Source organism: Silurus meridionalis, chromosome 14 (assembly GCF_014805685.1).
Source record: "Silurus meridionalis isolate SWU-2019-XX chromosome 14, ASM1480568v1, whole genome shotgun sequence".
In the NCBI taxonomy this organism is placed as follows: Eukaryota; Metazoa; Chordata; class Actinopteri; order Siluriformes; family Siluridae; genus Silurus; species Silurus meridionalis.
Window position 1 is genome coordinate 16535596 of NC_060897.1, and position 12359 is coordinate 16547954.

Below are 12359 nucleotides of genomic sequence, written 5' to 3' on the forward strand. Positions count from 1 at the left end.
GGTCACTTTGAAACATGCAATTCTTGGTCACTGTTAGACACATTTTCCTAGCTAACTTTCCATTCCTCCAATTGGAATTCAGAATGCCCTTTACAAGGTAAGTAGGTGGTCATTCAAAGCAAGTGGAGTGGTTGGTAGAACTTGCTGATGCTATTGGTCATGAGTGACAGGCCTGTGGCCTTGTTGATACAACAGAGGATCTTTCTGTACTTCTAAGTTTCTACAAGTTTAACACGTAAAACATGTAGTTTTTTACACTCTAAGTAGTTGGCTAACCTCAGATATGAGACCCACTTCGAAAATTTATAATTGGTTAAAAAAAAAAAAAGATTGATCAGCAACTCCAGTGAAGCACTATTTAAATTTCAGTTATGTAATCACTTCTGAGTGAAACCTTGAGATCTGGGTGGTTCCATCAACTTCCAGAAGCTAAAATGTGGAATTCTAGGGCATATACATTATCATTCTGGTTAGCAGTTGCTCACTGATTTTCCTTGTCCTTGCCTAAGCTAAGGGAACCAAGAAGAAAAATGAGTCAGAAAAGAAAAAGGATGCTAGTTGCCAAACAGCTCGATCAAAGCCCAGTCCCTTAGCCCAGGCACCGACCAAGTGCTTTTGGTTCACCTCATATGGTTTGCCATCAGACTGATTGTGGTATTAGTACACATGAGGAAAATGGTGCTTACTGATATGATGAAGGGTCAGAAATGTGGAAGCACCAGAACATTAGGCTTAATATAAAGTATCCTGGTGATGAAAAAAACAAAAACAACAAATAATTGCATAACATCTGTCCATAAACACAAACTTAAACATACGGAACAATAATGAAAAATTATCCTTAGCATAAAAGACCTAAATATCTTAAAATGCTGTTTTCTTTTTTGCCCCTTTAGTCTTCTAGATTCCTTATGTAATCTACACTCTCTGTACTACCGAGTTCCCCGTGTATGTTTCCAAATCTCTTTTCCCCTTAATTTGAACTTCCCCCTCTTTTCTTCCTTAATGTCTTTTTGATTCTGAGCTCCTTTGAGTTTCTTCTCTTTCTTTTTATCATTGTTTTATCTTTAATTTTGTATCCCTTCTGATTTCTTTCCTTTATTTATTATCTTAAATAACTTTCTCTCTTTCCTGTCTTTCTTTATATCTGAACAGCATGGTACTGCCCTGTTGCAAGGCACAGCTCTCTGTCCGCACACAAAGTGGAGGGCTTATAAAGAGGTGCGGCCAGGTGCGGCACATTTAGGCTGATTACTTACATGAGGGCGTTGCATAGCAACCAGTTCAAGGTCTGTGATAAAAGCCTGTGTAGGTGGCCACAGATTTGCTGTGAGGGTACTCATAGTGTTACATTGTGCTTAAGAGTCGGTTAGCAAAGCTGCAGCAAAACTGAAGCACAGAGAACAAATGTAAGACTAAAAGTCCATCAGAGAGAGACACCAGTTAAAATTATTCACAACACTGCTTTGTTAGGTAGAGCAGAACCTACTCGAATAGTTCAGTGCTGAATTCAGGAATACAAAAATGGTGTCATGCATACACATCTTGCTTATACGCACCTTTTCCTTCTCTGTACCTATTAAATTAAATCTAAGACACAGGTTTGACAATATTGTGGCAAGATGACTGGCATGTGCACCATTTATTTCATCTGTAATGACTAACTGCTGAGTTATGTCAAATTTCCTCTTAATATACACTACCTTGCAAATATGTAATTGCACTGCTTTAGCTTTGATTATAATGTATATTTCTAATGGCCGTTTCAGCAACCTTTTGCAGCAATAAATATTTTTTGTGTTTGATCTTTTTCTGACCAAATAATTCTGCAAAGTGGACAGTTCACAACTATTCTTCTAGCTTTTGATAATGTATTGGACAGTTCTAAACCCAATTTCAGGGTTGAAATAAAGGTTTTTCAATGCCAATAATTAGCTTCTTCTGAAACACAACAACCTCTATTCCACAACCACATGGCTGTTTAAAAAATAAGAAGCTACTACTCCAATTACAGTATGGAAAAGATTTTTCTTTTCCGCACCCACTGAATATGACAAAGATTTTTATTTTTAACATAAATACGCCGCACCTGTCTATAAGCCGCAGGTGCCTACATTGAGACTAATACATTTTACACAGGCTTTAATGAAAGACTGTAACACGGCTTGTATCTAAACAGTAGCCTACCAAGAAAGTCATTGTTAACTGTCTTCCTCCTTCCCTTCACAACAATTTCTCTCGGGAGTTTATCTTTTGGCATCATCGTGCATTTAAAAATCACCATCGGTAAAGCTATTCTCCCGAAGCCGTGCAGCTCAGAACACAGGGTGAAGTGCGTTTTTCATGCCCGGTTGTTTTCAGCGTGACGAATATTTCGCCTTTCCTGTTGCCAGTCCGAGTGAGCTGCAGATCAAACGTCAGAGGAACCTTATGATGTGGTGCGGCCTAATTCAGTGGGAGCGCACCCAATTTGATATAAAAAATTTCATCGGTTCACCTGTACCCGTTCGGCAATTTCATTGGTCTAATGTTATGGAGCTCAGTTTTTTTGGCTTTAAGTTTGTGAAACCGGGAAAAACCCAGGAAAAATCCATAAATTAGCAGCTTCATTGTTTAAATGTCTTTTTATGGAGAGAGAGAGAGAGAGAGAGAGAGAGAGAGAGAGAGAGAGAGAGAGAGTACAGTACAGAGTCAGAGAACCATAGGAGAAACACAAATAAAGACTTTCCTGACCAAGAAAGTGGAAAACCAGACTAGACCTGGACAGGCTAGACCCAGCTAGACTTTAGAAAAAGAGTTTTTTTTCCAGAGAGAGAGAGAGAGTGAAACATCTGGCAGAGTTTTCAGCACACACACATAACTTGCCCCAGATTGTAACCTGTCTTGGATAGACCCATTATCTGTTTTCCTGTTTTTTGTTGAGTATTTGAGTTTTGGCACTCTGTCCACACCGAGATACTGTTTATATCCAGGAAGAAAGTAAGTTCCCATGTTGTGGGCATGTTTAAAACACTGTTTGAGCTACAAGTGTGGCCTGAGCAGACCCACCTCTTTTCACATTTAATTTTGCTATAAAGTACATTTACCTTTTTTGTCCTATGGAGGATGTTGGTTATGTGTCTGTTATTAACCACTGTTGTATTACCTGGCCAAGTTGTTCTATATGTGGTTGTAGCATATAGGGTTTTTTTTTTGTTTGTTTGTTTTTAATAGCTTGGTTTTTCCCCATTGACAACACTCTTGTCTTCATGTTGGTCTATCCATTTTATCAAGTGCAATCTTCAGAAGTAAAACCCAGGTTAATAACAAAGAGTAGACATTTAGAGCTAATAATTGTGTAAACAGTCAAGCTAACAGGGCAACAAAAAACACCAACCTGTTACATTTTGTTCACTGGAAACCAAATGGGTTCACACAAAATCTAAGGCAGTAGCCCTCTGAGCTGTCTTTCTGCTTACACCTAAAATTCATTAAAATGTCTGCAATTCTTCATTTCATAACCTCAATTGACAATGTTTGTTAAGCCTTGTGCTTGTGTTTTGATAAAATAAGAAAAGCATTTGTTTAATATCTTACCATCTTTTACTTCTTCCATTGCTTATTTTAGCATTGCTCCTGCTGTATGATGTCACCAACAAAGCATCGTTTGACAACATTCGGGTAAGAATGTCTAACTAGCTATTTAGCTTTCTAGCTATTTAGCTTTCTATCTATCTTCTATCTATATAAAACACACATTTGTGCTTTTGTGGCAGACTCTTGTTACACTCTACATGGCCACAGTGTGTAAACCCCCTTTTCTGGAAATGCTAAACTAAAATTTGGATCATGGCTGTAGCATTTTCAGGTGAGACAGTGATGACATTGCATTTCATTCCTAAGACGTTCAATGGGGTTGAGGTTGGAGCTCTGTGCAGGACACTCTAGTTTTTTATTCCACCCTTGTTAATGTTCACATACTTCTTGTGTCTTGTGGTCAAACCATGTACATTAATTACTTATTCAAATGATTTATTAAAAAGCCCCCCCTTGGTTTTTAAAACTTCTCAAACAGTCAGAGGTTTTTACTGTGCACATTTCATTCAGTCAGGTTCAAGTCTTTTTTGTCCACATAGATGCTTTTGGCAGCCTCTCATTAAATGCTTAGTCTGTGTAGTTGACATTCACAAAGTAACAGATGCAACCCCACAAGAAATGTCAAAGTTGTGCAACACTGCTCTGTTAAGCATGATCAAGAACCAGTATGAATTAACCCTGTGGCAGATTTATGCAGGTAAAGTTCCCAGACATTCTTAGAAAGAGCTCTGGAGGAGGAGCTGATGGCAAAGAAAGTGAGCACGTTAGGATAAAGGCACATTGAATTATTTCCATTATATCTTTACATTTATGGCATTTCGCAGATGCAACTTACAAATATCCTGTTTGTATTTTGTACTTTAGTACTTCACTATATGACCAAGAGTCTGTGAATACCTGCCTGTCACATCCACATGTGGGCCTTTCCTAAACTGTGGGAAGCACACGATTTGTGGAATATCTTTGTATTCTGTAGAAAAACAAACTTCTTTGTTTTTGTGGATTTTTCAAAACCACAGGTTTGATTGTCTTTAGTATATATTTTAGTGGAGCTTAAGGTTTGGTTTGGCAGGTCTAAAATTATTAGGTTTGTTTTACTCTTTGTAAAGAATGGCATAAATTCATGCTCTTCTATGTTTATGAAAATTTTGTTCTGCTTCATTACCATATTCGAATAATCTCGCTACTCTGCTGTCATAATTGAGATAATTGTCCCATGAGAAATATGCAGCTTAGCTATTTAATAACAGTTTAATTTTAGCTATGCTTATTTTTCAGCTCAGCTCCCTTATTTCCATTTGTTTAAGGAACAGTCTATAGTATATATTTTAGTGGAGCTAAAGGTTTGGTTTGGCAGGTCTACAATTATTAGGTTTGCTTTACTCTTTATCAAGACTGGCATAAATTCATGCTCTTCTATGTTTATGAAAATTTTGTTCTGCTCCATTACCATATTCGAATCATCTCTCTACTCTGGTGTCATAAGTGAGGTCATTGTACCATGAGAAATATGCAGCTTATCTATTTAATAACAGTTGAACTCTAGCTATGCTTATTTTTCAGCTCAGCTCCCTAATTTTCATTTGTTTAAGGAACAGAGTAATTATAAAGTTTAATTCTGGGATTTTATTTTATTATAATTTTTAATATCATACTCTTTGCTCAATTAAAGAAGCATCTACTAGGACTTTAGGTGATTGATGTCACAACCTGCACTAGTTAAAACAGACCCTAGTTTTTTTTCATCACTGTAGACCACAGCACATCCACACCTGTACAATCAGTTATATATGAAATTTCTCTCTGCATTTCTACCAGTCACAACACAGATACTTCTGTTTTTTTTTGTCTGTAGTTCTGTTTTAAAAAATAATTTAATATTGTTTTTGAGTTTGCCCTATCCTTGTGTATTCTGTTTTCTGGTTGTCAAACTGGGATGGCATTATCTCAAGAAAGGACTTTTTTTTGTAATTTCTTTGAAAGTCGTAACAGCATCAGCCTAAGATATATGAAATGACTGAGAAAATAAAAAATATTTTTTGTGTACTAAAAGATGTATGACTGTATGTAAATGCTGAACTATATTGTGTGCAGCTCATGTTTTGCAAATGAAACCGTAATATCAACACCATATTATGGATGTTTCTGTAGCTGTGTTGTATCAAAAGGATCTTAAATTATATTGATCCTTTTTGAGATTATTTTCAAACAAGTGAGTTTTATATTGACTGTTAGTACTGTGTGTAGTAATAGTCATGGATTGGGTTTTCAGGATTTTAATAATAGAATGATGAGCTCTTCATTAATACTTTTCTCCATTTTTAATTTTTGGTAACACCAACCTAAGTAATTGCAGCTGCACAACTCCACTCCTGCTTTTCTAAACAAAATCTTCCTATCAAAATTAAAATTCAGAAATGCAATATACACATATGTTGCACTAATAAAACAAAATATATGTAAAAATACCCCAGTTATGTTATGTCTTAAAAATAATTCTTATATTTCACTTTTACATTTTTATTTAAATACCCCCTTGTTTCTGCTATCTAGTCACAAACTTATTGCCTTCAGACATCTGCATGTACAAGCTTTTGTTCCATGCTTGATATCCCAATTTTCATCAAATCTCATTTCAGTTTCATGTCCACAAACTTGCTTTCTCATACTTAACATGTTGCTGATCGCCAACCCACTGCCTGTTTGCTCTGTATGATATTGGATATTGATTTGGATTTGTCTGCCCGTTTATCACTAAAAGTATTTATATGGCACTTGCATCCATCTGTATCCTGCGTGACATAACAGTATTGATACCTTTAGTTGTACCATTAAATAAATGTTTCAAAAGCAGGAGAGTTGACCAGTCAAAGCAGAAATGGCTCCTCTAAAACACGCACAGATCTCGGGTCAATAACCATACCAGATCCTCTGGTTGCTTAGGGGGGCCTCCGATCTCCGAGGATCTGCAAACCTCCGGGTGGTCCTGAGGGCTCTTTGGAGCTGTATGGAGTATGGCTTCCTAGCGCAGGGAATTCTGCGCGTACTTGGCCCAGGGAAGGAACCGGTTCCAGCTCGCTTGATCTAGGTTGCAGTAGGACCGAAGGTAGCGTCCCAGCTCCTGTATCTTCCGCTCTGGCTGGCCATTAGTCTGTGGTTGATACACGGATAACAAGTTGACTGTAAACACAAGGACCCGGAGGAACGCCTTCCACACGTGGAATGTGAACTGGGGCCCCGGTCTGAGACAATTTCTTCCGGGAGGCCGAAATTGCGGAACACGTGGTGGAATAGCGACTCTGCGGTCTCTAGGTCTGTGGACAGACCTCGGAGGGGAACCAGTCTGCAAGCCTTGGAGAAGCGGTTCACAGCCACTAGGACGCAAGTGTTCCCATCAGAGTTGGGCAGATCGGTAATGAAATCGAATCAATTCAATTCATTTTTATTTGTATAGCGCTTTTAACAATGAACATTGTCTCAAAGCAGCTTTACACAGATTATGTGGTGATTAAAAGTAAATATGTTCTTTGTAAGTAAGTTTGTCCCTGATGAGCAACTGTGGCAAGGAAAAACTCCCCGAGATGGCATAAGGAAGAAAACTTGAGAGGAACCAGACTCAAGAGGGAACCCATCCTCATCTGGGTTGCACCGAATGTCCATTTGAAGCTGATATACAATGTTGCGGGGTACAGTGATGATGATCAGAAGCGAACTGTATCCTGAGTCAGTGTAGCAGACTGTTGACATTAACTACAGTCCAATCCATCCTCAAAGCGCCCGTTCTTACACCGGAATTTCATGGAACCACCCAAGGTGTTGATGAGAAACCGTCCCAAGCTGCACAGAGTGGCCTCCAGTCAACTCCCAGATGGGACCACGGCCTTTGCAAGGTTGGCAGGGGGACTGGTTTTTCCCGCTGGTAAGTTTTGTGGGGTCTTTCACATAGCGTAGACAGATCAGCCTTGGACGTATCAGTAGCATGCTTGGACCGGGAGAAGGGTCAGTCTCCTAACCGGGTGGCCGGAACCTGGGTATATTTAGTGAAATGTTTGTTTAATACTTATTTCAATAAATGTAACCAAAAATAAGTTATTTGTAAACTATTTAATATTAATAATGATGGATTTTAAAAGGTTCCCTGGTGGTCTAGTGGTTAGGATGCGGCGGTCTCACCGCTGCAGCCCGGGTTCGATTCCCGGTCAGGGAACCAACCCCAGCCACTCTCAGTGCTGGTCCCAAGCCCAGATAAATAGGGAGGGTTGCGTTAGGAAGGGCATCCAGCGTAAAAACATGTGCCAAATCAAACATGTGGAGGATCCGCTGTGGCGACCCCTAATGGGAGAAGCCGAAAGAAAGTTTAATGATGGATTTTAAAATACTGGTATTAATATTAAATATACTGGTTTTGAGAGTAATTGATATAGCATTAAAAAGATAATAAGTGTTATTGAACATTCATATACCATACTAGTGGCATCACCAACATATTACAGTTGGTCCTTTTAATCATAAAAATTATTGGCTGATGCGCCAAAGAAAAAAATCAAAAGCAGGTAAAGCCATTAGATTGAAGCAAGTCCATGAAGAAGGGTCTAAACCCTAAATCATATTCATAGCTTTAGTTAAAAAGTAAATAATCATAGCAATAATAATGTATAAAATAGTACAGGATATAAAATGTTGTAACAATGTTAAAGCTTACAGCTTCTAGTAGCATACATCAAAGCACAACATGAAAGCATTTTTCCCCCGAAGATCTATGACTTCAAAAACCATGTCACTCTCTTCAAGGACTTTTTGAGGCACTAGAAACACATGGTTAAAAATATTAGCAGGCCAAACACTGTTATAGAACATCTTTTCTGTCTCTCCCACTCTCTCTTGAAATTTATTTTTAGAGCTTGCTTATGGTGCACCGGTTATTTCTTCAGAAACATGATTAGCAAACATCACAACATAGAACCTCGCTTATTATGTGATTATTCCACTGTGAGCTATGAGGAAAATAATAAAAAAAAAAACAAAAAAAACAATTATCTATCTATACCTAAATTCTGTACATACATACATACATACATACATACATACATACATAAATACATACATATATATACACATATATACTATATGTTCTTATAAATTCTCTACATATTTCGGACTGCATGAGCTTATAACTTTAACAGTCCAGTCTTATGCACTGCTTTCTTAATGATAGTTTGTGCTTTTAGTTTAATCATTTTATCACTACTGATCACTACTGCAATGACGGATGTAGCACATATGATAATTCGTTTCATAAACAAAGCTTGTTTATAATGCCTATATGTCTGATTTCAAAATTATATGGGGCAGTCCTTTCAGAATCTACCTAAATGTATAGTAAGTCTTTGGTTTCTGGTGCATAGTATAATATGTACACTAAATCAAAGACACATTGTCTTTTTAAACATGTACAAATAGGCTTTCTACAACTTGCTAAGTTTAAAGTTAATCCAGAATGTTACCTTTGATCATGGGTATTTGAGAATCATTGGGTAATTTATCTCAGTATATTTAGATGTATTTAAAATCAAAAAGTAGCAGTGGATGAGTCTTTTAAGGGACCCACATTTGTCTGAACAAACCTTTGTCCTGAAAGGACTGCCCAATATACACTTTGAATGCTAGGGCATTATTTAACCAATTTACTTTTTTTTGTATTTCTTCTGCAATCATAATATTGCATGCATATTTCTTTTTTGAAAGCTGACACTCACACACTTTTACCGAATGCACACAACATCCACAAGCTTCTTGCGTTCATAACCTTCATAGCTAGTGGTCCATTTATGTTTTGCCACCTTTGCCACTTAGATCATTTTATGTAAAGAAAAAATAAGTTTCATTTCACCATATTGCGAGTTGCTAATTAATATTTGGAAACAAACCATTGCCATCAATATGGACATAATTAAAATGTAAAGATCAATAAGTTACCCTGGAGGCAATTTTCTTATGTTAGGTTTCATACAATACAGTCAGTTTTAACTGAGTTATGTGGGATTAATATCTGTAACACTCCTGAGCACTAGGACTTGCTCTAGGACAGGGGTCACCAACCAGGTAGCCCACAAGGACAACATGAGTAGCCCGCGGGCCTTTTCTAAAAATAGCTGTTTCCTACTTTGTTAAATCATTGGTTATACTTATTATGAGAAATCATTACCATGATCAGTGTCTTTACATAGATGAATATCATTAATTATTAATAATAACATATAATAAAAGGTAAATTGAGCAAATTTGTTATTTCAGATCAAACTGAAAACTGTGTGTATCAAACTGGTAGCCCTTCACATTAATTGTACCCAAGAAGTAGCTCTCAGTTTCAAAAAGGCTGTTGACCCCTGCTCTAGGACAATATCTTTGTGTAGTTGCAGTAGTCATCAGTGTTGGGGGTAATGTGTTACAAGTAACGTGCGTTACGTAATAATATTACTTTTCTGGAGTAACGAGTAAAGTAGCGCGTTACTTTATAAATGTACACAATAATATCTAAGTTACTTTTTTTTAAAAAGTAATGCGAGTTACATATCTGTTAAATTATTTCGCATTAAAAAAAAAATTAATTAAAAATATAGCTGCAAGCAGCGATGGCGGGCCCTCGCACATTTGTGTATCGCTATACGGTGCCCCCCAGAAAACAATGCATGGTGTGCAAGTGCATCAAGTGGGTAAATATCAGTGGACTATTTTATGTTGTTACTGACCCATTTGGGGACTGTAAGTAAAAGAAACCCCACATTTTAGACAAACGGGGGCGCTAGTGGGCCACTTAAGAGACACACCCTTGTCCGACCTTTTTGGACACACTTAACAGCCGACAAATGTGATGTATGTGTCAAATTTCAAGTTAATTTAAGCATGCCAAAAGCCTTAAATATGCCTGAAATAAAATGTAAGTTTGACGCGTTGCCATGAGAACAGCGTTCGAGATATCAAAAATCACTTTGCAAATTATCATCTACAATGTCTCACCATCGCATGAATATCCTAGGAGGAGTATTTAAAAGTTCACCACATGCAACTGTCAAAAAATCCACCTTTTGTGACTGACACACTTCCTGGCGCCTGTTGGTGGCGCTATGTCCAAAATTCACAATAGGCACGTCGATGCGATTGGAATCCTTGGCCGAACATACACACCACTTGTTATCTGAATAAGTCATTTTTTGCTTTAGATATTAGACACTTTCTGTTTCCCTGAATTCGCCATAAATTTGTCGCCTCGCCATGGCAGCACCGTTCAAAATATCAAAAATCCCTTCACAAATTAGCAAGTCCAATGTCTCGGCATCATGTTCGCCACGTTTGATGTCAATCGCATAAATTCCCTAGGAGGAGTATTTAAAAGTTCACCGCATGCACTTATAAAACAAACCAAAATGGCTGACTTCCTGTTGGGCGTAGCTCATAGTTTAGAGGGCGAAAGTTGTTCGGGTCAATGAGGTCTATATGCGTACCAACTCTCGTACATGTGCGAACATAATTGCCCGATCTGTGCACGAATGTTTGTTTTTTAATTGTTTTTTGTCCGGCCCTAGTGACAAAGGACTCTGACGTGTGTGCCAAATTTCAAGAGTTTTCGAGCATGTTAAGGAATCCCAAATGGCCCATGTGTGTAAAAAAAAAATAATAATAATAATAAATTCTAAGGAAAACAATAGGGCTTCGCACCTCTGGTGCAGGCCATTCTGGCCTGCTCCTCGGTGCTCGGGCCCTAATGAACGTAGTTATGTAGAATCGCGCACTCATACGTGCGAGCCGCAGGAACAGAAGCTGGTCAGAAGCGGAGATGGCAAACCAGAGCATTACATTACTGCGATGGAAGTATTCTTATTATTTTGAAATAGTCGAGGAAAAGGAGAAAGGTGTGTGTGTGTGTGTGTGTGTGTGTGTGTGTGTGTGTGTGTGTGTGTGTGTGTGTGTATAATGTTGAATATATGCAACATTATGCAATGTTGCATATATGGAAATGGAGACAGAAATATAGAGAACTTTTGCCGACTTTCCACCACTGCAGATCTATGGACTGCTCAGAATAAAAGTTTTCCGTGGGAGACACATATACGATGCCATCACAAGGGAGAAAGAGAGCAAATTCACAGTTAATTTGCTCTTTGTGGGAAGATAAACTGCCACGGTCACTGATAATAGCGCAAACTTTGTAAAAGCGTTCAGAATGTTTTAAGCTAATGATGAAGCAGAGAATGATGTAGACGAGGACGAGGTCATATTTACGGAATTGCACGATGTTTTATGAGATGACAGCGAAAGGTATGTTCTCCCTCCACATCACTGGTGTGCAGCCCACACTTGTCTTTTGCCCTAATATAACTTATTTCTTAATGGCAATTATATATATTACACCTGTTACACCTGTAAGGCGTGAAAGAGATACAAGTAACGCATAAAAGTAGCATAAAAGTAATATAACGCATTACTTTCCATAAAAAGTAACTAAGTAACATAATTAGTTTTTGGGGAGTAACTCAATATTGTAATGCGTTACTTTTAAAAGTAACGTTGCCCAACACTGGTAGTCATTGCTGTATCTAAATCTCCCCTGCAAATGTTTTTGGCCAGTTGATTAAGAATTCATAATATTCTGATAATTAGTAACTTATGTAACAGCCATACATTTGGGTTGAATTGTGTCTCACTTGTAAGTCACTTTAAATAAAACTATATTTTGGCTGAAATATAAGGTAGCATGAGAATGAGTGACACAAAAGACTTTTGCT

The 12359-nt window shown here is 37.7% G+C and overlaps 1 protein-coding gene across 2 annotated transcripts in view; it reads left to right on the top strand.

Annotated features, from left to right (window-relative positions):
• LOC124397063 (ras-related protein Rab-26-like) overlaps window positions 1-12359 on the top strand; it is a 111596-nt gene that overhangs the window by 64407 nt on the left and 34830 nt on the right. For both annotated transcript variants that reach the window (XM_046866519.1, XM_046866520.1), the window contains one exon: window positions 3608-3660. In XM_046866519.1, coding sequence (XP_046722475.1) covers window positions 3608-3660 — 53 coding nt within the window. The remainder of the gene's footprint in view (window positions 1-3607; window positions 3661-12359) is intronic.